The sequence below is a fragment of the Lipomyces japonicus genome (assembly GCF_038497905.1).
Source record: "Lipomyces japonicus strain CBS 7319 unplaced genomic scaffold V1514scaffold_4, whole genome shotgun sequence".
Taxonomy (NCBI): Eukaryota; Fungi; Ascomycota; class Lipomycetes; order Lipomycetales; family Lipomycetaceae; genus Lipomyces; species Lipomyces japonicus.
This window is the reverse complement of record NW_027117816.1, coordinates 19,052-46,411: the sequence shown is the minus strand read 5'-3', so window position 1 is coordinate 46,411 and position 27,360 is coordinate 19,052. Positions and strand designations below refer to the sequence as shown.

Below are 27,360 nucleotides of genomic sequence, written 5' to 3'. Positions count from 1 at the left end.
AATGCCCGCTAAAAGAGTTCGACATGGGCGCGATGAGTTGGGTCTTAAACGCAGCTCTGGGGAATAATAACAGAGCCTTAGTCGTTCACGTTTAGTTGTTTCGCAGAAACGACTACGGGATGCAAAGACGGTGTTGGCCCCTGTTACAGAAGTCCGTTGCCATGAAGGGAACTGTAGTTGGGAAAGCGGTCATCATGAGAGTAATGGAAAGGCTGAAAGTTATATTTCAAGAATACCTATGCCTTTACGTCGAGGACAATTCAGACCGGGCACGCATGCTTCCCTTCGCGGAATTGTCGTTAACGCATCGCCACACTGCTAGCTTACCGGGCTGGCAATTATCCACATAATATGATTACTTCAATAGAAACAATATATTTTTCAACAAGTGATGAAATCAAGAATACAAAACAAATTCATTAGCATCAGTAATATTATCTAGTTTAGAAAGGATACCGAAAAAAAAGCAGAAATAAATCTTTCAGGAAATTACTGCTGTATTTATGTAGATTTAGTCGGCACGTGTACAAGCCAAAACAGAATAAAATAAAACAAAAAGTGACGATTGAATTGATAAGCGCATGAATGGAAGTGATAACTTGTGGTACAGACCTGTCATCATACACCACATAATAATTTTATTTCGTTAATAATCCTGTCTGCATTAGATTCAGTCAAGTGGATATTTGAAAGCAATCAAATGTATGATACTGTAGCTTTTATACTGTAGCATTTAACAAGATTATTCCCATTTTTGCGTGAAGTAAAAAATGGCACGGCACTTTTCGAGTAAAGTCTATAATATTCAAAATTTACATAGCTGGTAGAATATATAATATTTAATATTTAATCTGCAATCTATTCAGACTTTTCATAAAGCTCAATCTTGGCATCTTTCAGCCAGGAATTATCTCCATTTGCTGAAGCTCTTGAAAGCAAATACAACTCATCCAGTAATGCAGGCACAAACGTTCCCGGTCCGCGAACAGTAGGCTGAGCTGCTGCTCGTTCTGCAGCAATCGTGTACAAAAGCACAGACGCAATCGCTGCTAATAATCTGTCTTCAGCGTAAACAGCCGTCGCAGCAGTAATAATCGATCCAAGAATGCAACCACTTCCTGTAATGTTACCCAATAATTCATGACCGTTCTTGATGATGTACGTGCTAATGCCATCACAAATAAAGTCTTCCTTCCCAGTCACGACAATGACTGACTTCTCTTTAGACGCAAGCGCCTCAATGACATCAACTTTTTTCTCCAATGACGAAGAAGACGTGCTATCAACACCACGCATTTGAGAAACCTCACCAGCAACCGCAAAAATCTCTCCCTCGTTACCTTTTATAATGTCAAAATGCCCTCGATTCAATAGAGATTTCACCGCGTTCCGTCGAAGTTGAGAAGCACCTGCAGCAATTGGATCGAAAACAACAGGCTTGTTTTTGTATTTATAGGAAGCCGTAGCACTTGCGTACAAGTTAACGTATTCTTCGGTACCAAATCCCATATTTATTAAAAGACCGTTGTTGGGAATGGATGCCAGGTCACCAAATTCAGGAATGTTTTCGCTCATTATGGGGCTGGCGCCAACTGCAAGGTCAGCATTTGCAGCAAAGTTTGTGACCACTCGGTTAATAATGTTATGAACCAAGGGCGTGGTTTGTTGAATCTTGGTAATGACAGCGGGAACCTCGTTCAAAATAAACGTAGCAGGTCTGTTAGGAATTACTGAAATCCAATAAGGAGGCTCCTTGACCAACTCGAGAAGCTCCTTGGCAGTGCCGGTTGGGTCAGGAGAAGCGATCAATGCTGAAACAACTGCAATACCATCCAAACGACGTCCAGGAACCGCAGACAAATAAACAACATTTCGAGCATTCGACTTATTAACTGAGCCAATTGCAACAGCTGACACGTATCTCTTCACGGACGACAGATACGACAGAACTTTGCGAATTCCATTGATGCCGATAGGCGGTTTCTTTGGAATTTTAGTAGTCGTATCATAAATAGAACCGACACCAATGTAATCGGCACTATGTTAAGTGGTTAGAAAGAAGAAAAAAGTATTAGTTAATTGCTCACTTACCCATCCTCCACAGCCTTGGTGGCTTCAGATACATAACTCGTCGAAACACCAATAATTTTATCCGGGCCTAAAAGTTTTCTAGCCGTAGCAACATCTATAATATGCATATTAGAAATACAATCTCATGAATTATTTATGAATAATGATTACCAATATCTTCTTGTCCAATATGGATCCCCTCTGCATCAATAGCAAGGGCAACATCCACTCTATCGTTGATAAGTAAAGGAATACCGGCTTTTTTGGTTATTTCATGAATTGCTCGTGCAGTATTAATAAAGTCGATCGTCTCCGCATTCTTTTCACGAAGCTGAACGAGGGTAACACCACCATCAACAGCCTTCTGAACTTGTTCAACAAGTGTCGTACCCTTAGGAACCAGACCCGAGTCCGTGACTAAATACAATGAATAATCAACTTCTGGCTTGCCCATGTCTTTTTTTTTACAATTTGACAGCAGAAATGGGCTTAAATTTGAATCCTGGGAGCCAAAGTCTGTAGACTAGGATAAGCTTTGGGTTGTGAAGCATGTTCCCATTAACTGCGTGAATTGGCGAAAATACACAAGCCCCTTATCATTATCATGCGTCAGAGAAACAACCTCGCGTGAATTACAGATTTCCAATGCAATCTAATGAATGTATAAATATGTAATGTTGCATTAATTTAATTAAAAGTTAATAATACTTGTGTACCACATGACAATGAAACTATTCATTAAGGTATGAGACAACTATTGTAAGTCACGACGAATTCTAAATGACTTTCGCCGATGCGGTAAAGCTGGGCGTAGTTGACCGAATGTATGTCTAAGAGAGCCCGTAGATTGACCGTTAGACTTATTAGCGGTCTGATTTAAGGTATCTTTCTTATCAACCAATTGATTCACCAAATTTTCAGTATTATTATTATTATCTTGAACCGTTGAGCTTGCAGAATTGTGGTGTAAACTGGTATTTCCATTCGAATCAAAACCTCCTGATGAACTAGTATCTTTTTCCAAAGAAAGTCCTGCTATACCAGACGTAGTAACCGACTCTGTACTCCTTGCCAGGATATCAAAACTAGACAACTGATGTTTTAATTTGTTGGGTATTCTTGCAATTTTGCATTTCAACTGCAATGTTTTATCACTTATTCTGCTGGTCTTTTTCACACTGGAGCCTGACTTGGAAATTTGATTGGCTGTGTAGTGAGGTCTGGAACTTGCCGTAGATTGAGACCGAGACCGAGATCGAGACTGTGACTTTAAAAGCGATCGAGAATTGACTGACGATCCTAACTGTCGTCCACGTATGTTGTTTTTTTCAGGGAGTACTTGAACAGCAGAAGATTCACTGCATCTTGAATAATTGTTGCTAGATGAGTAATGCCCATTAGCTTGATTCAAAAATGGCTTTGAAGAAGAAGTAGAAGAAGCACGCTTGTCTGAATCCTCATGGACAAGGCCGAGATCAACTTGAGGCAAAATGATTTGTCGCTTGCTACGTCGTTGTCGACCATAATTTCTGTCAGATGTGCAATCACGAGGTGCCGAATTTTCTTCTTTGTAACTACCTTCATCTTCACTGGAAGCAGGTCCAAGCCCATTCACAAAATTGGCAAATGACCTAAAGCTTCTTGAAATTGAATTCGGTCCATCTTCACAATTATGATTCCCTTGAACTACTGGCTCCTCTTTTGAGGTTTCACTGTCAGCAGCACCTTTCTTGATAACATTCTCGCTATTAAAACGACGTCTGAATCCGCGTTCTGAGAACTCTGCGGTTTCAAAAACTAATCCAACCCCATAGTCTACCGGTATTAAACAATTTTTAATGCCACGTTTGTTACTTTGTTTCGCCACTTTATGCCTTTTAAGATTTAAAGGCTTTTGCTGCCTTGTTCTATGACTCTTGGTTTCTAGTTTCTTAGATGCCTGTTTTGGCAAACCTTGACTGATATCCTCAGCAGCAGATACATGTCTAATTTCATCAAATGCTAATTGGAAAAATTGTTCATTCAAACGACTTTGGTCAAAGTAGTCTTTTTTTGCAGAACGGGTGACGGTATCACAAGAGCTCACGGTGTCCAAGTGTTGTACGTCCAGGTTTAAGTCATCATCTGAACCAGCTGAAGAATCAACCGAAAAAGACATGTTTTAAGATCAGTTAACTGTTGTAGTTATAGTTATAGTTATAGCTATAGTTATAGTTATAGTTGGTTTGTATATTGAGATAGCGGCCAACGCACAAAACAAAGGGCTTCGTACTCACTTAAATGTGTGCATAAACGCACAACCAGTGTGACGTATATCTAGCAGCTGCTTTTCTCGATCGCGAAAATCCGCCACACCAAATCACTAAGCGTTTGCATTATCGGAACGACGTCGACGGTCTAATCTTCCTCTAATTCATCAAACCCCATCCCTAACAAGGTCTGCTTCGCACGGCATCGGCTTGTGCCGCAATGACGCTGATCAAAGAAGGTACGATTCGACTTTGCCCTGATGCTGGCCATCAGCGGTTGCTTTCGTGATGTTTTATGGCGTGCGTTCCGTTGGCAGTGCACGTGCGCCTTGCCGAATCCGGATGGCGAATTCGAGATGAGCACGGCATCTTTGTTTTTTTTCCTACCGAACCTGACTTTTTTTTTTTTTTTTTTTTTTTGAATTGTAGAACGCAATGGCATTAAAGACGATGGTGCATTGCTTAGCCAGGTTTTTGGTTCAGGTTCCCAACTGGTTTCAGTAAAGTGTTTCAATACTTCTCTTGCATCTAGCTCCTCCTCATCTTCACTCTCTTCTTCGGTATCTTCAGCCAGCTCTAATTCGTCAGCTCCGTCATTACGGGATGAACCCACATGGATTGAATATGCGAAATACCTGGAGGATCAAGATGGTTCGTCCTTGAGGACAACTCCGGCAACTGACGATGATTTCGATTCGCCGTCGCCCGTGTTAACCGAAAAGGATCGAATGGCACTCAACTCAACTCACCCATTGTCTGATAAATTACACTACGTGATTTGTGACTTATGCAATAAGCCTTTTTTGAAATCAATTATTGCCTCTCATGTACGCGAGTGCCTTGAACAACAACACCGATCGTCAGAGGCTCGGTCACAGAAAAACAATGAACTGGCCTCAAATGATGGCAAACGCAAGGACAGCGTTCGTTTCGCTTCTTCTTCTGATAAAAGCGGTAACAAGTCCGGAAATGCAACCAATGCCACAGCTAATTCTGAATCTAATGGCAGTGCTAAAAGCAATGGTATTGGAGGCAGCGGTGGAACAGGTGGAAATGATGGCAATGACAACAATAACAATGGAAAAAGTGACAAGCCAGTTAAAACGAAAAAGGAAAAGGAAAAAGATGATAAGGAAAAGGATGGTAGCAAGGCAACCAAGAAGCGAAAAGCTGATACTGCCAGCGAGAAGCAACCGCCAAAGAAAAAAAAAAAGCAAGTTCTCAAGGCTGCTCCGAAGCCAAAGGGACCTGTCGATGTCGAGCGACAGTGTGGTGTGCCATTACCTAACGGTGGCTTTTGTGCTCGTTCGCTAACTTGCAAGTCACATTCAATGGGTGCCAAGCGGAACGTACCTGGACGTTCTCAGCCGTATGATGTTTTATTGGCTGCTTATCAAAAGAAAAATCAAATGAAGCAGGCCGCGTTGACTTCGTCTCAACAACTAGCAGAGGATATGGAACTTGCTAACGGCCCTGTGGATTCGGATGAAGAAGTCGAATCGGTTATGGAAGGCGTTGGCAAGGCTTTTCCATTACCGATTGAGAAGAAAGTCATCATGCCGGTCAAAATGAAAACTCATTTTTTCCGTATGCGGGAAATGTTTGCCAGCGCATTTTCAAGACAGATATAAATTTTTCATGACTGGATTATTTTTTATTTTTAAAGGTTGACCTTGCATTGTTTAAAATGGGCATGTTTTTTTAGGTGGGTAATGGCGTTAGGATATAAATGTACAATAGCAACTATGGGTTTATTCCATGTCTGGAGTTTTATTCAAGCTACAATATTTTTATTATTGTTTTTGTAGGCAATTAATGAAACATCAATTTGTATATTTAAATATTTCAATCCGTGTACGTGTAACTAATATTTGTGATCTGCCTGGTACAATTTCTCAACGCTGTTGTCATGGCAACGATGCTTTATTGACGTTTTTTAATTGAAATCGCCGTGCTTATCCCTTCTTCCTCTTCTTCCACCTGCCCAGCATCTAGCACATACTTCCTCAATACCTATCAATTTTTTTTTTAGTTTTAATTACTATTAAATTTATGTTTCATGGCTTCTGTGCGGACAATAGAATCTCGGTTGTCGCGGACAACATTACACGACACTCATGGATCTGGATATAATAGCACGAGTGGCACCAATGGTGGAACAAACAAATTGAAGGTATTATTTTTTTTTATTCAAATTATTTTGATTTTTTAACTAAAACCAATTAGTCGAGTATCATGAATAGTGGAGGAGCAAGTAATAATAAAGAGAACGTTAATTCATCCACTGGAGCTATGAGGAACCCGCTTCTCAAATACGCACTTCATAACACAGCATCAACTTCTCATAATAATGGATCGTTATCTACACGAACATCTCAAATGCGCCCTCCGTCATCACCTAATATGCATAAAATGGGGTCAGGCCAGACTCCATCTGGGTACATTTCATCACACGATGTGGTTCATGATCTATCAAGCAACAACAGTATTTCACCGTTAGATCGTACTTATAAAACCTCAAGCTCTGCTCATCGACAATATTCTTTAGACAGCTTTGAAATTGGCAGAAAATTAGGAAAAGGAAAATTTGGGCGAGTGTACTGCGCTAGAGATAAAGCTACTGGATACGTTTGCGCCTTAAAAGTCATGGATAAGAAAGAGCTGACACATTTTAAAGTCGAAAAACAGTTTCGACGAGAAATTGAGATTCAGTCAAATCTGCGGTAGGTTATATAATTCATATCTTTTAAATTTGAGTTGACATGATAATTACAGGCATCCAAATATTTTGCGGCTTTACGGTCATTTTCATGACTCCACCAGAGTATTTTTGATTTTAGAATATGCTGGTCAGGGTGAAATGTTTAAAGTACTTCGAAAGCGTGGCAGGTTTGACGAAGTTTTGGCATCGCATTATATAAGCCAAATTGCCAGTGCGTTAGCATATCTTCACAAGAAGCACATTATTCATAGAGATCTCAAGCCAGAGAATTTACTGATTGGTCTTGATGGGGTAGTAAAGTTATCGGATTTCGGTTGGAGTGTTCACACGCCATCGTCCAGACGGACAACCATGTGCGGGACTCTTGATTACCTGCCACCGGAGATGGTTGAAGCCAAGGATCACGACTTTAGAGTTGATTTATGGGCACTTGGAGTTTTAACATATGAATTTTTGGTTGGAAATCCGCCATTTGAAGAACCCGCTCACAAGGCTACCTATAAGCGAATTTCTAAAGTTGACCTTAAGATTCCGCCGTTTGTAAGCCCTGAAGCGGCCGACTTGATTCGACGGGTAAGTGTCATGTTTTTATCTCTAGAGTTCAATATTGATTCTTTTCATTAGCTCCTTCAGCATTCCCCAGAAAGACGGTTTCCACTGGAGCAAGTACCAGAGCATCCATGGATGGTAAGAAACAGGCCACGTTGGCCTTCTCCAACTCCACTGACGGGAAATAAATCAAGCTAGTTGTTAGTGGTTAGTATTTGCCAAGGAATTGATATTTATTTTGTTTTATTTCTCAGTTTTATAATTGTTCGATATCAGTGGTTTTTTTTTATTTAATATACAAGGTGTTCTATGTGTTTCAAATTATAACTAAAATATACAAAAATTTCTATAAAAAAATATTCACAAATTTATTTTATCGATAAATCTCTTCGAACGGTCGAGTATCGTTAAAGCAAGAGTCAAAGACTTGATCAACCGCTCGTTCCGCGTCTTGCCGAGTTTTGCAATTAGGATTTCCCATTACTGACGTGACTGCTCGCCGCCGAACGCATGCCTGGTGATGCCTGGTGAAACCACCGTAGCCTTTCATGAACTCGTTCAAGATTCTGCATTCGCCACTAAGACTCGAGGCCCGGATTTCTGAGCAAGCCTGATGTTTCAAATTAAGCCAATCAACATGAAACTTCATTTCGTCATAGGCATGAATTAATTCATGAGATATCACGTCTTCCACTTGGCTGCGGGTATATAAATTATTCTGGCAGAGCATGATGCCTAATGACGGATTAAACCCGCCTTCCATTCCTTCGCAGGGGTGGCAAACAATATGATTCCTATCGATATCCCCGCCAACTTTTCTTAACTCTTGTCGCAAGAAAGTGATGGTAGGGCCTGTTGCGTAAGGTCAGCCACGGTGAAAACATAAAAACTCCATGACCTGGAACATTATTTAGGTTCACACATACTGTAGGCAAGATTCCAGTCTCGAAAAGATTCACATCGTTGGCATTCAGCAACTTCTTTTCTCCTTGCTATCTCTTGTTCGTATTTTCGTTCTTCCTCCTTATTTAATGAGCCCACGAAATAAGCTGCTTTTAATTTAATCCATTCGAATCCGCTAGGAAATGATTGTGAAGAAGATGACGAAGACGAAGATAAAGAGGTCTGGGGTGTTGAATTATCCTTTATCGGGTCTGATGACATTATAAATATATTCTATTCAAGTCAGGACTGAATTCCCTCTATACTGCTGAACTGCTATTGGGGAGTGAGAAAATCCATAAACCGCGACTGGTAATCTACACATTTGATCTTATATTAAATCAAGTTCGCTCCTAAATTGTCACGGGGAAACAAAAAATACAGAACATTACGGGGTATTAAATTTTAAAATACTTTTGCAATAACGGCAAAATTTGCTGAATTAATGATTGTAGATTTTTATTTGTAGGATCTGCCTAAGTTATGCGTTTATCCAATCCAGTAAGCCGAACCATCTCGGCCGTCACGTCACAGCATCGGGGTAAGTAATTGGAACAAGTACGAATGTCACAAAACGAGCGCACACGTGCTTAAAAGCATTTAGTTGAACATGACAATATATTTATTTCAAATTACGAAACAAGGTCTTTCAATCCAAGTTACATTTTTTTGTGAAGAAACCAAATGGCGTTTCGAATCGCACAGGCATCGCCAATTGATTTGGGTTCCACAGCGTTACTCGTGATTGACATGCAAGAACGTTTTCGAAACACTGCTGGGAAAATTTTGTCGATATTGATTCCCTTGTAATGTACCAAGTTTACTAGCAACAATAATGAAAAAAAAAAAAAAAAAGAAAAACGTAAACTTTGACAATGTTTCTAACTAACTATGACCATTTTTTTTTTTTGCAGGATCGAGAAATTCGAGGCTCAAAACCTGCCAGTAATTTTCACTCAACATGGTCACGTTCTAAAGGAAGATTCGTATGCTGAGATTGTAAAATGGTGGGGTGAGAATGGTTCGATTGTCAGATATTCGCCTGCCTGGCAGCTAATGACCGAGTTGAATTCTTATGCGCAACCAGGCAAGCCAAATATCGTTCGAATTCAGGATAAAAACAGGTATGATTCGTTTGTGAACACCAACCTGGCATCAATCCTGCACGAGAAAAATGTCAAAAAATTAATAATAACCGGAACAATGACTAATCTTTGCTGCGAGACGACTGCAAGGTCTGCGTTTAACCAAGATTTTTACGTATATTTCCCGGCAGATTTGAATGCCACCATTAACGATGAAATGCAAGCTGCCACAATTTTGAATTTGCAATATGGGTTTGCCCAAATTACTGATTTCAAATCCATCATGGAAGCTGTCGAAAATTTACGCATATAAAAAAAAAAAAAAAAAAAAGAAAGCCTTGTCTTGTTCTTCTATAATATATATATATATATATAACAGATAATTTCCTTGTTTTGGCTATCATACAATAGTCCAAGAAAAAAAAAAAAGAAAAAAAAACCACGGGTTGCAACTATGCATTAAAACCCACCAGGTGATTTAGTCGTACTAGACTCCTTTCCACCTTCATCAAGAGTTTCCAATTCAATATCAGACTTTATAGTTCCGGGTGGTTGAGTGGCATTTGTACTAGTCACATTATACGCTTGATGAGTATGCGAATGATGTGGCACGTCTAATACTTCACGCAATTTTTCCTATTTGATCTTGTTAGCCAAAATAAAAAAAAATAAAAATTTGTAAGCTTTTCATACCTTGCCAATTAAAACTGCCTGGTCAAAAGCAGCATTACTCATCGTAGCAAGCGGACCGAGAAGATTCAAATGATATGCCGCATAGGAAAATCCGGCAATAACGGCCAACATTGTGAAATACAACGGATTTCTCAATACCGCCATAAATTCGTTCCATCCCAATACGAGCAAGAGTAAATAAAAATACAACGGAACCTGTCGAATGCTCTGAATTGTACTTCTCTTTGCATCAATGTACAATGAATCGGCAATCTTTTTAAAGTTAGATTGCACTTGCAAGATCTGTCCATCCGTGAGAAAAATCGGGAATTTTTCAATTTCAATGTCTTCCTCATTTTCAAAAGTTTGGGTAATTAAAGATTCTGGATAAAGCTTTTCGCCATTTTCCAGTCGTGCCACTGCTAACACGGGAAGAATTTCTAACGTAGCTTGTAATGCATCACTGTATATTTCGTCGATATTATCTGATGGACTCCACAGTCGTGGGACACCCTTTTCGTCATACTTGAACTTTTCTTCAAAGTACTCTCGAAGACGAACAAGGACGTTATCTGTCTTGCTGAATTCCTTAATTCTCTGATAAAACACTTTCCAAGCTTCTAATTTCACGTGAAGAATCTCAGCCAGCGCTTCCGTTTCATTACCACCCAGGCCAAAGTCATAGTGGGGCTTGTCATCTTCAGACCCGACTTTAAAATTACTGAGCGAACGTAGTAAAGAATTATTGAACGCTTCTAACACACGATCCCATAGATCAGAGGAAGGCGATTTAAATATACCCGAGAGTTGATCGTCAAGATCTGAACTCAATTTGCGAACAATTTTGGTCGTAAGCTTCTTCGCTTCAGCCAAACGCAGTCTTTGAATCTCGCTTTCTATATCATCCTCAAGCCCTTTCAGCTCGGAACTGAACGAGAAGTCCGTACCTTCCACTCGCGAAGCTATTGCGGCAGCAGTAAACGTTTCAATTGTCAGCAATTTGCTGGTCAGTAATGACCCGAGGAAATTGTATTTAGGTTGCGCCAACGCAGATTTAACATCAGAAACGAACTTCTGAATCGCAACCTTATGAAGAATTGTCAACTGAGCGTTAAATAGTTGAAGTAATCTGGCATCAATCTTGGACAAAAGGTCTTTCCTCTTACTAAGATATACATCTTGTGCGTATCGTGATGCTTGACTATCATAAACCTCAAGAGATTGAGATCTTGCACTGCCCAACGTCTCACCCAAAGACTCAACGATGCCGGTAATAGCTTCCACAGGTTTTAATTCATTATCAAGCTTGTCCCAAGCTTGACCCGAAATCTCCTCACATCTGAACCGAGCGACCAGAATTTGTTGAGTTGGCAAATCGAGATCCTTGTTTAACTCAATTTGCTCCCAAACATTGCTTGCATATATCGACCATCCATCGGCGGGCACGTTGCGATGATATTTAGGATCAAAAACGTAATTAGAATCTGACTTGTCTTCAAATCTATACTCCAGTTTTCCAATGGCTTCATCAAATTGTTTCGGTTGAAGAATCTTATGCGGAAGTGCTGTAAACTGCAGAGCGAAAAAATCAGTAATCTTGGATTCATTTAATCCTTCAGGTTTAGCCAGTGATTCCCATATCTTTGTAAGATCTGCTGTTAGTGTTGCAGCAAGGTCTTCAAGAGGGGTAACTCCAATGTGATCACGAATCACAAACAACAACAACGACTTATTGGGATTCCTAAAGAAAACTGTGGTCAATACTTCGTTCAATTAATATTCGTTCAATGAAAAAAAAGCATACTTGTGAAACAAGTTCAAATTCACTTCAAAAACTGTTTTTAAAAGTCCCATATTTGCGCCTTGGTACAGTCCAACTTGATGTTCCCATATGTTGACGATCAAAACCTCGGATGTGGCAAGAGCGAATAAGGCAGCCTTGCGTTCAAAGTCTTGATCCTCACCCCGCTCCCGACCATCACTGCCTTCCACATCCAAAATTAAAATACGATCTTGCTTTGCTCGAGCCATCCAAATGCCTGAAAACCCGTTAATATTCCTCTTCACGTTGAATGAAAGCTCTGAACCAACCTTTGGTAGTCTGCTGACGGCGAGACTCGTTCATGACATCAAACTCTGTCCCAAACAGTGCATTAAGTAATGTACTCTTTCCTGTCGACTGGCTGCCGAAGACTGCAATTAAATGATAATTAAGTCCGGAGTTCAGCAGATCAACCTTCTGGAAATATGTGTTCAATTCAGTACTATATGTTATTGGTTAAACAAAAACCATTCATGTTTAATAGACCACAAAAGAAGTATACTCACGAAAAAATCTTATTTTCATTAATGACCTGAACTTGTGAATACAGTTCCTTCGAGGCTGCAATGCCTGACTCGGTGATTATCTGTTCCACTGATGTCATGTTGCGCAATATGATGCTTCACCGTCACAAAAAGCAAAAAACAAATTTAAATAAATAAGTTTCACAAAAACATAAGCAAGGATATGTACACAGTTAAATTATTCTGCACAAATTCAGATTTTTGTGCTTCCGCTGTTGAGTAATGATGATTGATGTTGGTTGTCGTCGGGCACCTCTACAATTAGTGCATAAGTTTCTTCACTTATGCAAAAGGTGTGCCTTGCGATATCCGACAGCTCTCACTTAACTTTTTGATATCAAAAACAATCTGAGATCCATCTTATTTATATAATGGCGACTAATTTCGAGGTTAGTTTATATTATGTAAAGAGTATATGTTGTTCAGTGTAACTAATTATTGCATTAGAGCTTTGTCGATAATGAGAGTGCTAGCGAAATTAGGCACCGACATTTCAAACTCACAGATGAGACTGAGATTATCGATATTAGGTATGTCTTATTATTAATGTCGAAAATATTTATTTACTAACCAAATTATTTGTTTGCAGGGGTACGTTATCTACTGCTGTTTGCCTATGACGCTCTTCAAACGCTAACTCAGATAGCATTCCAACGAACATATGAGGGTGCATACTTACGAACTGCTATGCTAGAAATAACCTTAGGTAATGAACAAGATTGCAGATTATAACTTAAACGATAGTGGTTGTTATATTAACTTGTTTGATAGCATTGAGTATTTTGCGTATTTTTGATATTGAGTTCTATCCCATCGGTGCTGTTTTTTCAGTCATTGGTAAAGTTTTTTTTTTCTATTTGATTTTAGAGGTTTACTAACAGATGTTTAAGGCTTTGCGTTTATGGTTATTGGATTGAATCGTCGTATTATGAATAACAAATATTTTATGGGCTCCAAACCTGCGCCGTATTTCCTTACAAGTGGAACGCCCGTACTGGTAATGACCGTGATCATCGTCATTGCATATCTTGCAATCATTCCAGAGATTTTTCGATTACAGTAGGGATTTATTTAAAAAAAAAAAATTATTTGATGTTTGATGGTTATTTTTTGGGGCTTGTTTTTGGCATAATGCAGCATGCGGGGCAATTGGTGTTCTTTTTATATTCGGAAATTGGATAAAATAGATTGTAATAAACTATTGATATATAACTTTATTGTCGCCTGGATTATCCCTTGGTTTGTATTTGAACCCTTCATGTAGCGAAGCCGATGTCGATTCACCATTTCAGACAGGATTCAGGGGAACTTCTCTTTTCGCGCTCAAGAGCAGTTAAAATAGCCATCGGTGCAACCAAATACAGAAACACTCATCCAGTTTTACACATGAAACAAGAAGAGAAATAGGAAATAAAGTGCAAAAGACTGTCTTGCCAATTTGCAATTCATTCAAGGTCACGTTAAAGGATCGGGTAGATTCACATCCCAAAGGCCGAAGGTATCTACAAAGTATAATATATCATTCTTGCTTGTTTAGTTAAGCCAGTTTTACGAATAGTCAAAAGTCTCGATGAGTTTGTCACGGTCAGTAACAATCTCTTATTACGATCCTTACGGTGTAGCACCCAAGGTCGTGAAAGACATTGAGTCACGACTGCCGCTTAAAAGCCTGTATTGGCACGATCCACCACGACCGTTGAGATCAATCAACTCGTTATCAGTATTGTTAAAGGAAGAAACCACCAATGGCGAATCTGTTCTGCAACATCAAATCCCGGGCTTGCTGGACACGCCATACATGAAGATTATTCTTGTCAAATGCGATGACAACGATACGTACAGGTCAAGCGTGCGAAGGACCATTCGCGAGTGGTTCACGACTCACGTGGCTTCAAGAAGAGATTCAACTGAATGGTTAATTTTTTACTGTGCACCAAACGGATCTAGCAGTTCTTCAACATTAAGGTTAAAGACCAGCGTTTTTGATAAAATCAAGGCCGATTTTAATACCACGTCAAAGGAAGACAGATGCTTATTGATTAGGCCCAATAGCACGACCGCCGAAGAAGAAGACTTGTGGAATGAGATCATGACTAAGATTAAAGAAGGCATTCTTGATTCGTTTGGAAAACGAGTGCACATGTACGAAGAAGAAGTAAAGAAATTGGAGGCCAAAAAGAGTATTCCGGGTTGGAATTTTGCAACATTTTTTGTCATGAAGGTAGGAATGTTTATTTTAAAGTGGCTTTGCTAGCTTACTAACTCTGATTGATCAAAGGAGGGCCTAGCATTATCATTTGAGGCAGTTAGTTTATTAGAGGATGCATTAATACAGTATGACGCCTTAGATGCCACATTTATGCAGCTTATGAAAGGTAAACGACTAGGTGGATCAACAAAATTAGAATTAATATTCTAACCAATTTTTTTTAGAAAACAATGTAACTTTTCTAAAAGAAGTCGGCTTTTCAACGGATTCGATGGTTCCTCTGTTAAGTCGAAAGGACGATCCAGCAGTTCGTCATAATATTTTGGAGAATAATATTTCACTATTTGATTTCAAGTGCTACCTTTTCTCACGACAAGCCTCATTGCTCTTACAGCTAATGTCCGCTGCAGCTTCGCCTTCGATGGTCGCCGTTCGCATTGCCGAATTCTTGTTTCGAGCCCGCAATTTCACGTTAGAAATTAGCAAAATGTTGTTATCATACAAGAAGAATTCTTACCTGGTAGCTAATTGGGTTTTTGGAATCGTTCAGGAAGTCATGAATGTTACTGAAAGCATGCCAGAAGTTCTGCAAGGTGGCAAGACACGAGACGTGGCTGAGGGAAAAGCCGAGATTATTATGCTGGCTCGTTCATCCATTGAACGAATAGCGAAAATGAAAGGATGGTCAATTAATGATGATATTGAAGAAGTAAATATTAATGATGACGACGATCAGGATAACGAAATAAATGATCAAGTGATGCATCCGAAATTAAAAGAGGTTATCGCTAATGAAGAATCATATGTTTCAACTTACATGTCTTTGACGGACGCAGCCAGGAATTATTTCGAATCTGCGGATCGAACCAGATCAGTTGACAAGTTGCGTGTTGAAATGGCCAAGATCAAGTATAGAAGCGAAGATTACGAAGGCGCTGCCGAGTTACTGAGTTCTCTTCCTCAGATTTATAACAGTCAAGGTTGGGAAGCTATTTCGACAAATTTGTTTTTGATGTACGCCGATTGCTTGTACCATCTTCACCGGAAAGAAGATTATTTAAAAATTTATTTGCAATTACTGGCCAATCGAAAGTCATCGAGTGTCGCATCCGTCCAAGAGATTTGTCAACGAATTCAGAAAGCTTCCAAAATTGGTGAAACCGCAAAAGTTACCACAGCGACTACTACTACAACAACAACAACAACAGCAATGACGGCGACGTATCCGTTGGATTCATTATTTACAACCAAGTTAGCCGATCATGTTGATCTTTCAGACAAACAAGAAGATACGCTCTCAATCACGTTGTTTGTCAATAACGAATTTCGCACGAAATGGAAAATTGATTCAATTTTGGTTCGCCTGATTGAATCATCAGGCATAAGACAGGCTCTTATTTTTAAATCAAGTCATGCTTCGATAATAGATCATGGCACGACCAAGGTCGTTTTAACAACCCGACATAACATTCCTGGGTTGTATGCGATTGACAGCATTGAATTTGCGATGGGAAATTTGTTACTGGTTAAGGATTATGCCGACCAACGGTATAGCATTGGAGAAAGTAATAGCAGAAACGACAGCAACAAGAGCAACACTGATGAGAAGGTCAAAAATAGCATAAATAATCACCAGTTAGTTTTATATCAGCAGCCGGGGAATATGGACGTTCAAGTGCACCCGTCTTCAAAACAATATCTGGCGGACGCTCGCAAGGTAATAATTGAAGTTCACACTGGCTGGAATAACGTTCACAGTGGGCAGTTAATTGCCCGGAGTGCTTCAAGTGGGTTCAAATTACGGCTTAATGATAGTATCGCAGAAGTACAGAGACAGAGTAAAAACGAAGGACACTATGGGAATCGTGATAATGAGCAGTTTGACGCGTATGAAATTACAAAGTCGCCAGAGCAAGCGATGAAAATTAGGTTTGGAGAACTTGGAAGTCAAGCGATTTTGCGGCTCACAGTGCCATACTCGGCCGAGCCAGATGCCAAGGAATTGTACGTGAGGGTGCAGATTGAGTTTAGAGTCGCATCTTCTGGCGGTAGCGGTGACGACAACAAGGATGATACAGACGAGCTGTTTACGTTATCTGTTATTCGTCATTGCTCACTGGCGTTGTCGTTGGCTGTCAACGTGCAGGATGTTTTTAAAGCCGAGAAGCTGTTTTCAAAGTTTTCCGTATCATGCGTCGGCAAAAATACAGCGCCTTTGCGCGTTTTAAGTACAAAACTTATCGGGCAAGATGAATTTGACGTGAAGAGCAGCGGAAGTAGCAACAGTGCGTTCGTCGTGCTTGCCAAGCAATCTGCTTCCTATGTTTTCCAAATCACTCACAAGAACGACGGATCAGCAAAAAGACATCACGGTGTTGACGGTGACCAAAACGGGAAGCCAACTACTCCTCTGATGTTACATATCCGGTTCCGAAAATTGGAAGATGAAATGCGTCATTCCATTACGCGACACGTGCGAACAACATTGGCAGCGTATGACATGTCTAAATATGGCTTTTTAATTGATCATCATGTGCAGAGCTTGGTTTCGTGTGACACGTCCACTTACGGATTTCTTGACAAGATTGATCTGACCAAGTTTGATTTGGAATATTGGCAACGACTCATAAAGAATGTTCCTGAATTGGATCGCCCGAAGATATTAAAAGCATTAAACAATCTATTTGTCGTAAGTATTTGGCAACAGCAAAAGAAATAGTGCTGACAAATTTGGACTTTTATAGGAAATTTCAAAAGATGCGGAACAAGAATTGGAACCGTTGACAAAAGAAATGATTATTCCGGTAGAAATACCCATCGTTGAACTTTTGTTCACGTTAGAATTATGGTATAACCCGCCAGCCACGTCACCTGGGGCCACGACAAGTAGTGATAATCCGGCCACTGCTACTAAAAGTTTTTCCGATTGCGTTTTTTATATTGGCGAGGCCATCCCCGTGACTTTGGAACTCACGCTGTCACGGTCATGGGGATCTCACGGCGGTAGAAAAGACGTGCAAGACGGCTCGTCGGGTCAGGCCGAGTTTGTGTATGAAGTTTTTGCCGATCCGGATACGTGGATCGTGTCGGGCAAACGGAAAGGCAATTTTTTAATAGACATTGAACACGATGACGACAAAAAAGATGCGGTGGTTCGAGTGCCGTTGGTATTACTGCCGCTCAAGCGCGGCAACTTGTTACTGCCGCCCGTGGAAGTCAGGCCGGCGTTACGACAGTACGAGCGATTAACTGCCGAAGTGGATTACAAAAATAATGCAGAGTCGATCTTAGTCTTGCCCGAGGTTTCCAACGTGGTATTTTCGGTGTCTGAATAAAAGAAGCATGCTTGGAAAAAAATGAATTCATACATAATGTTTGAAAAAAAATCTTAAAAAGAATCCCTTATATATAAACATTCTATCTATTTGTTGTGTTGATTTAGAAATCCACTTCATCTAGTTGATCAAGATCGATAATTCCTTGAACTCTTTTGCGTCCATCGTTGCCCTTGTTCTCGACCTCATCGTTCCACATGCCACAGTGATCAAGAACATCCTTCGGTGGGACAGTTTTCCTGCCGAGCTTAAATACGTATTTAGACACGCATGTGGCAATCAGCTTGCCTTTGGGAGTTTCAAACCTAGACAGTACAAATATCCATTTTTCATCCCACCCAATCACGCGAGACTTGATGTTGAATTTTGAATACGGCTTAATTTCGCGCCGGAACAACGACACGACACCGGCCAGGGCCACGTAGGGCCATCGGTTTTCCTTGCGCTTGACGTCGTTGATCCATTTGTGAAACAAGCCAGCAATCAAATCCGTGCGAGCAATGTCCAGGTCAGAAAAATAAGTCGAGTTGGATTTGTGCAGGTTTAAATCGCATTCCATGGCTGGCGACCGGGTCGTGTAGACCCGGGTGTGAAACACGTCGGACGCGACTGCCTTCGATGGCTTATAAAAATACAAATGTTTAAATAATGAATTGTAAAAACGGAAATGCCTGTCAAAAATTACAAACGTAAGCAATTGGCTTTTTTGTCATTCTACAAAATCATTTTGTTGCATCATGTCTTTCTTAGGACTCACCAGAAAGTCGGAAAGCTTTTGAGATTAACCAGCCAAAAAAGGGCCGTCACCCCTGCTAAAATTGTCGACACGCTCCACATTCAGTCAAATATTTCAAATGATCAATACAAAGACTAAGAGACTGTATAAAAAGAATGACAAACGAGCATACAGAGGCTATATATAATACAATGAACGGGTATAAAAAAATTGAACCTCGGCTGGCCCGGGGACATCGATAAACTTAAATAACTGCAAGCGACGAAAAGCTGGAACAGACACAAATACGACCAACTGTCAGATTCCTCCTAAACATAAAAATGTGCATAATCCCCTGGTGACTGCCGCATGTCCTGCCCGAGTGAGGGCGGTTCCTATTGAGTTAACTCATGCTTACAAGATATGTATGATTTACAAAAAAAAACGTCTCTGAAATTGAGTTTATGAAAAGCAAGTTTGTTAATAAAAAATAAAAACCCAATTTAATGCAACGTGGTTAATTGTAAATAGTTGTAACTAAATGATTATGGGGAGAGTGTTTGGTAAGCAGAATTGTGTGGTCACATCACCTGCATTAATGATGATGAGCTGACGTCAATCCCGGCTTTCATACCTTATATGTAATCTCTGTCCTCCCCACCTTTTCCTCGTCTTCGTCGCAACGATATTAAATTGAAGAGATTAAATAATTAGCCATGCCTTCTATCGACAATAAACAGATAATTTTCAATTCTCTGCCTCATGGAGTGGTATGTCAACGTAATATAAATAGGGAAAGCCGTTACTATGGAGTACGAGCGAATGATTGTTTATTTTAATCTAACACCGCATGTCTTTCATTGTAGCCCACAAAAGAAAATTTGAAGCTGGTGACAAGCAAGATTGACACGGAACCACCAAAGGGTGGAATTTTAATTGAAATTTTGTATTTCTCGCTCGATCCATACCTTCGAGGCAAGCTGCGATCATCTGATGCGAAGTCGTACAGCGCGGCGTTTGAATTGGGCAAGCCGCTGTCAAACTTTGGAATTGCCAAAGTCAAAGCATCTGCTACGGATGCATTCAACGTCGACGACATTTTGCGCACGGATATCGCTGAATTCAGTCAGTTTCAAGCAGTGCACGCGGACAAACTGACGCATTTTGCAAAAATAGACAATCCGTACAATTTCCCGCTTACATACTTTATTGGCGTGCTCGGAATGCCTGGATTGACCGCTTACTACTCGTTGTACACTATTGGCGGGCCGCTCAAAAAGAACGAGACGATTCTTGTGTCGGCGGCTGCCGGCGCAGTGGGACAATTGGTTGGCCAACTGGCCAAGCATGAGGGCCTGCGGGTGGTGGGATCTGTCGGCAGCGATGAAAAAGCTCAATACTTGAAGGAGAAATTGAAATTTGATGACGCCTGGAATTACAAGACCGAAAAGGACCTGGACGCGGCTATCAAGGCTCACATCCCTGAGGGCATCGACATCTATTACGAAAACGTTGGCGGCGAGATTTTGGATGCTGTGTTGGCTAACGCAAATAATTTTGCCCGAATCGTGGCCAGTGGATCGATTTCGCAATACAATTTGAAGCCGGAAGAACAGTACCGGCATAAAAACTTGGCTTACATCACGACCAAGCGCATCAAGCTTCAGGGATTTATAATATTGGACGTGTTACTGACTAGGCCGGACATTGTACAGGAATTCACGGAGAAGGTGTCTGAGTTTCTTCACAAGGGTGAGATCGTTTACAAGGAAGAAGTATACGACGGCATTGAAAGTACGTACGATGCGTTTGTGGGACTGTTATCAGGCAAGAACTTTGGCAAGTCTGTTGTGAAAGTATCCAAGTAAAAAAAAAAAAAATAATCTAGTTTTCTCACCGAACGTGTCGAAATATGTACTGCATGTTTGGTTCGCAAAAACCAGTATATTTATTTATGTAATTATTATTAATGACGTAACTATTTGAGAATTAAAATTGTAGTTTAAGCCGATTGGCGTTTTGTAGGTTCGGTGTATTCACTTCTAAGGTGGTATAATTGGGACAAGAATAATGAATCGTCTACACCGTATATTTCCGGGTTTGACTTGGTATTACCTTTTCGAAGTCGCGACCCTCCTGTGAATATGCACTACTTCCAATCGAAACTTTAATTGGCTGGAAACTTCATGTCTTTTCATTTCAAGAGTTACAAAGAACCGATACATACGGCTGATTCTTCTTGATAATATGTACGGCATTAGAGTGGTGACACACTAAAGTCGTAAAAAACTGTGAATTTATAATCTTTTTCTGTGTATTTTTTCATTGCATTCCATCCCAGATTTCTTTTCATACAACCTGTCTTTCCTTGCATTATAGTTTTAATATCAAAAAGTCAAAGTCGCCAATTAGTGCATTCTTATTCTTTGTCCCTAAAGCACGGCGCAGGTGGCTTGTGATAAACTAACGAAATATTACATGAGGTCTAAGTCTGGGTCTCCAATTCAGCCTATTCTTTATTAGAAGCGGACATGTAATCCTCCGACAGTAAAAAAACCACCTTGAAACTTTTTTTTTTCTCTCTTGTTTATTTTCACAAATTACTTCGCCGCCTTTTCCAATACTTTACACCATTGTATTGATCCACCTTAAAGTCATTTCTGAAATTACTATTACAGAAAATTTTTTCTGATATACTCGTTCACGATTCCATGCCGCTGCTAAATTTGAATCGAAAAAAGGCATGGGGAGTGGCACAACTTCGAAGGGCCTGAAATGGCAAGATTTTATTTAGCTTCTCCTTGAACGCCCCTGAGTTGCCATGAAAATTAATTTTTGTAACAGTGCAATGCGTTTACAGAAATGGTTAAAATACTTAAAATGCGCTACATAAATTCTAGTTATACGTTGGAACTTGTATATACATCTCGATCTGTACCTGTGAGACTGTAATGATATTTTATCTTAGGTAATTAATAGCAACGGCGCACGGATATTACGAATTTACGGCGCAATTTATATTTATTTACGATGTCTATTAAACTTTGCAATTTCTTGCATTTATATACTTTGTATACAGCTTGATTACATAGGTTAGTAGCTAACCGTATTCATGAATTCTATATGTATTTTTTGTATATTATATACGTACGGCGCCGTATTCCGATGTTCTGACCTCTTAAGTTTGTGAACGCGCAAGGCACCATGCCGGTTATTCGGAGCTGGGTGCTTCGGAATATTCCGTGAAAACAGCAAAAAGCGTCAACAAAAAAAAAGCGCGGCACGCCTTGTATATCGATATAAATACAATGTGGGAGAAGCATGTGAGTGGTGGTTAGCAGCAGCGATAAAGGTAAGTGACAGGTGTCATGTGGTAGGTGCCCCCCGTGTTGCTTGTTTGCATTACTACATGAGTTGGCAGTTACATTATAAAGCTGTATATCACTGCTCTGGTTCACTGTGAATGCAGTATGCGATGACTTTCTACTAATTAATAATATTTATTTCTACTAATCGACGGCCAAAAATTTTAAAACTATTGCATTTTTCTTCTTAAAAAAAAAAAAAAAAAAAAAAAAAAAACGCCGAACACAGCTGACTGCTGACTGATTATTGCTGTAGCGTTCGTTTTTTTTTTTTCAATTGTGAACCGTTTATATTCGAGTACACTTGTTTAATAATATAACTACTATAATAAAGCTCAATTTTCTCGTTATAAATGTATATATATAGATACATTATGCATGTATGTGGCTATGACAACCTAATACATCATTGCATATTAAACAAATTAATTTTACAGCACGCATGAGTCGTGTGCCTGGATAGTCTTTGCCTTCGAGAAGAAAAAAAAAAATTAAAACCGAACCTGATCCTTTTAGTAAACGAAGAAAGAAAAAAAATTTTTTTTTCTTTTTGTGTTTCGGTCAACTTTTTTCAACACATTTATCGGCAGTTGCCGGTAGCTTTTAAAATAAGGTTTGTACTTTGTAGCTCCGTACATGTTCGCCAAGCGATCTAAAATAAAAGGAAAAGCCATGTGCAAACTCTAAAAACTTACTTTTTGAAACAACTGTGAAACTTTAATACTCTTGTTCCCCGAAATTGAATAAGTTAAATTATCTTCCTGGCATTTTTGCAAGCCGTCGCATTGGACTTGGTTTTTACTTATATTGCAGTTTTATGTAAATATGGATGTTATATAATACACTTGGAGACAAGTAAAGGTACGTATACATTTCTACATTGTCTTACCATCGTGCTTATTTTTTGATAGTTGTCTTTAGAACATAGGCGCTACTCGTTCGTCTACGTCACGTCTCTTACTCATGCTTTCGTCGTTGCTGATGCTGCACCATGGCATCTCCACCATCGCTATCGCCATATCAGTACTACAATTACCAGCATCAACAACCGCAACCGCAGTATCAATATCATGAATCCCTTGCTAATGTCACGTTTCAACTTGAGATTGCTCAGCATCCAATTCAAGCCAGAGCCTCGGGTTGGGGAATGAGGGCAGATACCAGAAGACCTGTAGATCCGCCTCCGGTTGTGAACTTGTACGTTCTTCAAAACGGAGTAGACGTGTACGTAAATTTATTTATTTGTGTTTTTTTTTTAATTTTTTTCCCTTAGTGTTAGCTTTCTTCTAACATTTAAGAAATAGTACCGCGCATTGCAAAAATACATTTATTCTTCAAGCTACTCTACATTCTACCGGTACCGACGGTTCTGGCGCATTGACTGATGGTGTTAGTAATGATGATTTGTTTAAAGATAGACCGCCTCCTCAAACGTCAAACTTAACCGGCAGAACAATCACGTCAGTTAATTTTTTGCGGAATCCGCCACCTGGCAAGGCATATTTTCTATTTCAAGATTTGTCCGTCCGCCAGGAAGGATCGTACCGCATTCTGTTTTCATTATTTGAACTTTGTCTTGATGACGGCCACGACTCCAATCACAACAATATCGGCAGCGGTGCGGTCTGGAGAGGTGAAATTTTTTCAAACATTTTGACCGTATACTCTCCAAAAAAATTTCCAGGTCTTGATCCATCGTCAGCGTTAACCAGGGAGATTGCCTCACAAGGCGGCAAGGTTCGGGTTCGCAAAGAAATTCGGAGGCCCGTGAAAGATGTCAAGAAGAGAGCTGCTACCATTTTGACTGGCGCTGGAGTAACTTCTGTTCCTGTTTCTGCTGATGCATCTTCTGTTGAATCTGTCGACTCTGAATCAATAGCCTCGCCTTTCTTATTAGCTAGTTATTGGTCCAAGGATAATTTCACCCCACAACAGGTCATACCGTTTGAACAACAGCAACAGCAACAGCAACAGCAACAGCAACAGCAACAACAACAACAACAACAACAACAACAACAACAACAACGGCAAACTCATTCAACTTTTACACACCGTGGTTCTATAGTCCATTCACCAGCTGAATACGCACATCAAACACCATCATTCTCGTCCTACAGCACTTCTTCATCTATTAGTAGCAACAGTAGTGGCGTCACGTTGCCTTCCGCCACTTCCGCAACCATACTGTCGCATTCATTTCCACATGGTCAAAATTTTGGCTTCAGCTCTTCACCGTCAGCACCGACTCCTTTAGCTCTCCCACCGCCGTTAGTACCAGGTTTTAGACCTCATAGATTAAATTATGTTTCATCTCCGCCTCCACCTCCACCTCCGCCTCCACCTTTACCACCACAACCATCACAACCGCCAGCTTATGTACACCCGCAACACATAATTTTGCCTTCAAATCATTATGCTTCTCGACCAAATTTAAGTCTTCATATTCCCGAACACCATGCGAACACGCAAATTTTGCAGTCTCAGCATTTTTCTTATGCAACTCCAGATTCATCATACTCTCATAACAATGAGTCGTCGCAACAGAGAATATCGTATCAGCATTATCCGCTTACTCAGCAGCATATTTTACCAACCCCGCAACACCAAGAATCGTTCGCCCTGCCGCCGCCGCATTTAACTAATTTTCATACGTTAGGTTCATCTGTGAACTCGCATTTGCATGGTAACGAAGCCGATTTTGAATCGTATATGCAATCTCAACGTCGACTACAATTGCCATTACAACCACCGCCATATCATCACCAGTACCAACAAAATGAAGAACCACAACAAACACAACAACGAGAACAACAACTTCATCATAATCAGTATCATAATCTACAACATCAACATCAACAACACCCATTGCATCTTCCAACACCACAACTTCTCGGTCTACCAATTCTCAGGCATCCTCTTTCCAGCAGTAACAGTAGCGACAATAACTTGCCAAACACTGTACACAATAATATCTACGAATCGTACAATAAATAAACAAAAACCGCTAAATTTACTTATTTTTTATTGTTGAGGTATAAATATGTACAATAATATGGGCTTTTTAAAAATATTTCGCAGTTTTTTCATTATAGTGCCGTACCGTAATTACAAACTAATAGGACAAAAGGGAAAAAAAGCAATAAACTTTATTAGTGTAACTTAAATTTACTTAACGAAAAAGCAAAAAAAAACACTAAACTTTAAAAAGCAAGTTTTAAACCAGGGTGCGTACCACGTACATTTTCCTCTCCATTTTTTTTTTTCTTTTTTTGAATAACAATTCAAAAATATAAGTATACAAAAAACAAAAGGGCAAAAAATGACGCGTACAGGGTCCATATATACAATAAAAAAAATAGACAAAGAAATAAAACTTGCGGTTTTTATTATATATAGTATAGAAAAAATTTCATTTAGAATAAAGGCGTTCCAACGACTTTGCGCGTGCATGTGGATTCCGTTTATGGATACCCATATAATATAAGATAACTTTTTTTTTAGATACAGTGCGGTCGCTCTGTTTGTTCAGACCTTAGAGGCAAACAAAAATATTGAATTGACAAGGCTTATTATATATATTAAAGCAACTCTGCAATACTAACTTATATATACGAATAAAAAAAGAAAAAAGAGCAAAAATTGTGCTTACATATGTACTGGTATCCGAAATGGCGGTCAAATTTTATTTAACTAGTAATGACATCATGTAAAATCGCGCGTACCGGTTCGTGTAAACAAATATACTTGTTTTTTATTTCTGGTTTAATGTATGTGATTCTTTAGCTTATTATTTATGTCTGTTCTAGATCTACTCATAGAAACAAAAAAAAATCATCGACAAATAGAAAAACAATTAAAAACGGGTTTAATGAAAAAAACGAGGAAGAGCCGATTGTACCTGTCGGTTTGATACCGATGCTATAAAATAATTATGATTTACATATTTAGCTTATTTATTACACATACGAATCCATGTCTCACTTATTTTTTCAAATTTTTTCCTTTTCTTTCGCTTACAGTTTAACCGGCAGAAAAATAAATTGACAATTTAAGCGAGGAACTAGTAAGCAAGCATGGTAAAAATATATTAAAAAGCCGTTTAAGAAATAAAGGTACAAACAGATTTACATTCTTTTATTGAAAATTTTACCGTTGGAAAATAAATTTTTAAGGAATAAATAAAATAACTACTTAATATATTATAAAATTCTTTAACAGAAAATTGTTTTGATTCAAATGGAGATGGTCAAATTTAAAAGCCCAAAAATGTAAAAAAAAGAGATGCATGATTCTAAGCTCACGTCTCCTTTTTTTTTTTTTTTTTGCCCGTGAATTGCCCATTAGGCCAACGATAAATTAAATTCCCTCAAAAAATCAGAAATATGTATATGTATTTGCTTCCTTTATCGTAATTATATTAGTTTGAAGTTTTTGAAGGAAGGTGATACAATTCAAAAACACACTATAGAAATTAGAACGTCACTCTTTCCTTTCCTGTACAAAAAAGCACTGGACATTAATTAACAAAAGTGAAAGTTTCTAATATGAAAGTCTGCATCTGCGATTCCTTAACTGAAAAAAAAATGGCTAAACCGTTACAAAATCAGGGCAACCAACAATTTTCTGCAGATGTGGTAACTATTGGAAAAAGGTGGTGACTTGACATTTTGGCTTCTCATGTGAGAGAAAAAAGAACTTCTCGTCTCAGCTACGCGTGAACCGCGAAGGAGCTAATAAAAAAAATAATCGCGCAAACAAATCCATCGATTGAGGTTATTATAAACTTATCCAAAATATGAAATTGACAATGTTATCTGAGAAAGTCTTCAAAAATAAAAATCGATTCTGCGAAATTAATACCCCAAAATACGCGATCTAGACTATATAACATATATGTATCCAAAGTAAAACATTTCCAAAAAAAATTGAACCAAAAAAAAAGTTGTGCATTAACTTTTGTAAACCTATCTTGAAAAAGATTGCAAATAGAACAACAAGCTACGGAGTGTAACCACGCCTCAGTTAATTAGTACATTAAATTTTTCTTATTTTACACAGGCTTGAGCTTTTTGTTCTGCAATCGTCACGCAGGGGAGTTACG

General features: G+C 39.3%; 12 protein-coding genes across 12 annotated transcripts; 7 read left to right on the top strand and 5 right to left on the bottom strand.

Annotated features, from left to right (window-relative positions):
• Positions 1 to 418: 418 nt before the first annotated feature.
• V1514DRAFT_324859 (Hydroxyethylthiazole kinase family-domain-containing protein) lies at positions 419 to 2,613 on the bottom strand. Its single transcript, XM_066926510.1, has 3 exons — positions 2,242 to 2,613; positions 2,092 to 2,185; positions 419 to 2,038 (listed from the first exon to the last, which is right to left on the bottom strand). Exons 1-3 carry the CDS (start codon positions 2,522 to 2,524, stop codon positions 859 to 861), a joined length of 1,557 nt encoding a protein of 518 aa, XP_066785470.1. The 5' UTR covers positions 2,525 to 2,613; the 3' UTR covers positions 419 to 858.
• On the bottom strand, positions 2,614 to 4,304 carry V1514DRAFT_324857 (uncharacterized protein). The gene has a single exon (XM_066926509.1). The coding sequence runs from the start codon at positions 4,226 to 4,228 to the stop codon at positions 2,825 to 2,827; it is 1,404 nt and encodes a 467-aa protein (XP_066785469.1). The 5' UTR covers positions 4,229 to 4,304; the 3' UTR covers positions 2,614 to 2,824.
• Positions 4,305 to 4,435: 131 nt separating this feature from the next.
• Positions 4,436 to 6,168, top strand: V1514DRAFT_324856 (SCA7, zinc-binding domain-containing protein). Its single transcript, XM_066926508.1, has 2 exons — positions 4,436 to 4,558; positions 4,749 to 6,168. The coding sequence occupies exons 1-2, from the start codon at positions 4,540 to 4,542 to the stop codon at positions 5,948 to 5,950; spliced, it is 1,221 nt and encodes a 406-aa protein (XP_066785468.1). The 5' UTR covers positions 4,436 to 4,539; the 3' UTR covers positions 5,951 to 6,168.
• A 136-nt stretch (positions 6,169 to 6,304) lies between these two features.
• On the top strand, positions 6,305 to 7,947 carry V1514DRAFT_324853 (kinase-like domain-containing protein). The gene is made up of 4 exons (XM_066926507.1): positions 6,305 to 6,492; positions 6,546 to 7,042; positions 7,095 to 7,614; positions 7,666 to 7,947. The coding sequence occupies exons 1-4, from the start codon at positions 6,379 to 6,381 to the stop codon at positions 7,786 to 7,788; spliced, it is 1,254 nt and encodes a 417-aa protein (XP_066785467.1). The 5' UTR covers positions 6,305 to 6,378; the 3' UTR covers positions 7,789 to 7,947.
• V1514DRAFT_324851 (Atp23p) lies at positions 7,855 to 9,058 on the bottom strand. Its single transcript, XM_066926506.1, has 2 exons — positions 8,517 to 9,058; positions 7,855 to 8,442 (listed from the first exon to the last, which is right to left on the bottom strand). Exons 1-2 carry the CDS (start codon positions 8,752 to 8,754, stop codon positions 7,964 to 7,966), a joined length of 717 nt encoding a protein of 238 aa, XP_066785466.1. The 5' UTR covers positions 8,755 to 9,058; the 3' UTR covers positions 7,855 to 7,963.
• A 77-nt stretch (positions 9,059 to 9,135) lies between these two features.
• On the top strand, positions 9,136 to 9,933 carry V1514DRAFT_324850 (Isochorismatase-like protein; the record flags this gene model as incomplete). The annotated part of the gene is made up of 1 exon (XM_066926505.1): positions 9,136 to 9,933. The coding sequence occupies exon 1, from the start codon at positions 9,424 to 9,426 to the stop codon at positions 9,928 to 9,930; it is 507 nt and encodes a 168-aa protein (XP_066785465.1). The 5' UTR covers positions 9,136 to 9,423.
• On the bottom strand, positions 9,934 to 12,870 carry V1514DRAFT_301850 (RHD3/Sey1). Its single transcript, XM_066925554.1, has 5 exons — positions 12,618 to 12,870; positions 12,381 to 12,553; positions 12,094 to 12,328; positions 10,311 to 12,030; positions 9,934 to 10,253 (listed from the first exon to the last, which is right to left on the bottom strand). Exons 1-5 carry the CDS (start codon positions 12,713 to 12,715, stop codon positions 10,077 to 10,079), a joined length of 2,403 nt encoding a protein of 800 aa, XP_066785464.1. The 5' UTR covers positions 12,716 to 12,870; the 3' UTR covers positions 9,934 to 10,076.
• V1514DRAFT_324840 (uncharacterized protein) lies at positions 12,868 to 13,850 on the top strand. Its single transcript, XM_066926504.1, has 5 exons — positions 12,868 to 13,024; positions 13,083 to 13,166; positions 13,281 to 13,341; positions 13,407 to 13,472; positions 13,526 to 13,850. The coding sequence occupies exons 1-5, from the start codon at positions 13,007 to 13,009 to the stop codon at positions 13,696 to 13,698; spliced, it is 402 nt and encodes a 133-aa protein (XP_066785463.1). The 5' UTR covers positions 12,868 to 13,006; the 3' UTR covers positions 13,699 to 13,850.
• Positions 13,851 to 13,870: 20 nt separating this feature from the next.
• Positions 13,871 to 18,280, top strand: V1514DRAFT_288736 (trafficking protein particle complex subunit 10). The gene is made up of 5 exons (XM_066925265.1): positions 13,871 to 14,133; positions 14,194 to 14,856; positions 14,914 to 15,010; positions 15,069 to 17,533; positions 17,589 to 18,280. The coding sequence occupies exons 2-5, from the start codon at positions 14,206 to 14,208 to the stop codon at positions 18,177 to 18,179; spliced, it is 3,804 nt and encodes a 1,267-aa protein (XP_066785462.1). The 5' UTR covers positions 13,871 to 14,133; positions 14,194 to 14,205; the 3' UTR covers positions 18,180 to 18,280.
• On the bottom strand, positions 18,102 to 19,456 carry V1514DRAFT_324836 (uncharacterized protein). Its single transcript, XM_066926503.1, has 2 exons — positions 18,937 to 19,456; positions 18,102 to 18,850 (listed from the first exon to the last, which is right to left on the bottom strand). Exons 1-2 carry the CDS (start codon positions 19,014 to 19,016, stop codon positions 18,283 to 18,285), a joined length of 648 nt encoding a protein of 215 aa, XP_066785461.1. The 5' UTR covers positions 19,017 to 19,456; the 3' UTR covers positions 18,102 to 18,282.
• V1514DRAFT_324834 (uncharacterized protein) lies at positions 19,247 to 20,889 on the top strand. Its single transcript, XM_066926502.1, has 3 exons — positions 19,247 to 19,456; positions 19,519 to 19,664; positions 19,761 to 20,889. Exons 2-3 carry the CDS (start codon positions 19,611 to 19,613, stop codon positions 20,760 to 20,762), a joined length of 1,056 nt encoding a protein of 351 aa, XP_066785460.1. The 5' UTR covers positions 19,247 to 19,456; positions 19,519 to 19,610; the 3' UTR covers positions 20,763 to 20,889.
• Positions 20,890 to 23,046: 2,157 nt separating this feature from the next.
• V1514DRAFT_288729 (velvet factor-domain-containing protein) lies at positions 23,047 to 24,250 on the top strand (the record flags this gene model as incomplete). Its single annotated transcript, XM_066925264.1, has 3 exons — positions 23,047 to 23,120; positions 23,171 to 23,483; positions 23,564 to 24,250. Coding segments are annotated over exons 2-3 (918 nt in total), but the record flags the coding sequence as incomplete, so codon positions are not given.
• Positions 24,251 to 27,360: the final 3,110 nt, after the last annotated feature.

Bases quoted from the DNA above. Each gene is read 5' to 3' on its own strand.
- V1514DRAFT_324859 (XM_066926510.1), bottom strand. From the start codon at position 2,524: ATGGGCAAGCCAGAAGTTGATTATTCATTGTATTTAGTCACGGACTCG. The intron at 2,186-2,241 runs GTAATCATTATT...TGCATATTATAG, and splicing joins TATTGGACAAGAAGATATTG to ATGTTGCTACGGCTAGAAAA. The intron at 2,039-2,091 runs GTAAGTGAGCAA...CACTTAACATAG, and splicing joins ACCAAGGCTGTGGAGGATGG to TGCCGATTACATTGGTGTCG.
- V1514DRAFT_324857 (XM_066926509.1), bottom strand. From the start codon at position 4,228: ATGTCTTTTTCGGTTGATTCTTCAGCTGGTTCAGATGATGACTTAAAC.
- V1514DRAFT_324853 (XM_066926507.1), top strand. From the start codon at position 6,379: ATGGCTTCTGTGCGGACAATAGAATCTCGGTTGTCGCGGACAACATTA. The intron at 6,493-6,545 runs GTATTATTTTTT...AAAACCAATTAG, and splicing joins GTGGAACAAACAAATTGAAG to TCGAGTATCATGAATAGTGG. The intron at 7,043-7,094 runs GTAGGTTATATA...TGATAATTACAG, and splicing joins GAGATTCAGTCAAATCTGCG to GCATCCAAATATTTTGCGGC.
- V1514DRAFT_324851 (XM_066926506.1), bottom strand. From the start codon at position 8,754: ATGTCATCAGACCCGATAAAGGATAATTCAACACCCCAGACCTCTTTA. The intron at 8,443-8,516 runs GTATGTGTGAAC...CTTACGCAACAG, and splicing joins AGACTGGAATCTTGCCTACA to GCCCTACCATCACTTTCTTG.
- V1514DRAFT_301850 (XM_066925554.1), bottom strand. From the start codon at position 12,715: ATGACATCAGTGGAACAGATAATCACCGAGTCAGGCATTGCAGCCTCG. The intron at 12,554-12,617 runs GTGAGTATACTT...AATAACATATAG, and splicing joins AATGAAAATAAGATTTTTTC to TACTGAATTGAACACATATT. The intron at 10,254-10,310 runs GTATGAAAAGCT...AAGATCAAATAG, and splicing joins AGGCAGTTTTAATTGGCAAG to GAAAAATTGCGTGAAGTATT.
- V1514DRAFT_324840 (XM_066926504.1), top strand. The intron at 13,342-13,406 runs GTAATGAACAAG...CTTGTTTGATAG, and splicing joins TATGCTAGAAATAACCTTAG to CATTGAGTATTTTGCGTATT. The intron at 13,473-13,525 runs GTAAAGTTTTTT...CAGATGTTTAAG, and splicing joins TGCTGTTTTTTCAGTCATTG to GCTTTGCGTTTATGGTTATT.
- V1514DRAFT_288736 (XM_066925265.1), top strand. From the start codon at position 14,206: ATGAGTTTGTCACGGTCAGTAACAATCTCTTATTACGATCCTTACGGT. The intron at 14,857-14,913 runs GTAGGAATGTTT...GATTGATCAAAG, and splicing joins CAACATTTTTTGTCATGAAG to GAGGGCCTAGCATTATCATT. The intron at 17,534-17,588 runs GTAAGTATTTGG...GGACTTTTATAG, and splicing joins CATTAAACAATCTATTTGTC to GAAATTTCAAAAGATGCGGA.
- V1514DRAFT_324836 (XM_066926503.1), bottom strand. From the start codon at position 19,016: ATGTGGAGCGTGTCGACAATTTTAGCAGGGGTGACGGCCCTTTTTTGG. The intron at 18,851-18,936 runs GTGAGTCCTAAG...AATTTTTGACAG, and splicing joins AAAAGCTTTCCGACTTTCTG to GCATTTCCGTTTTTACAATT.
- V1514DRAFT_324834 (XM_066926502.1), top strand. From the start codon at position 19,611: ATGCCTTCTATCGACAATAAACAGATAATTTTCAATTCTCTGCCTCAT. The intron at 19,665-19,760 runs GTATGTCAACGT...CTTTCATTGTAG, and splicing joins ATTCTCTGCCTCATGGAGTG to CCCACAAAAGAAAATTTGAA.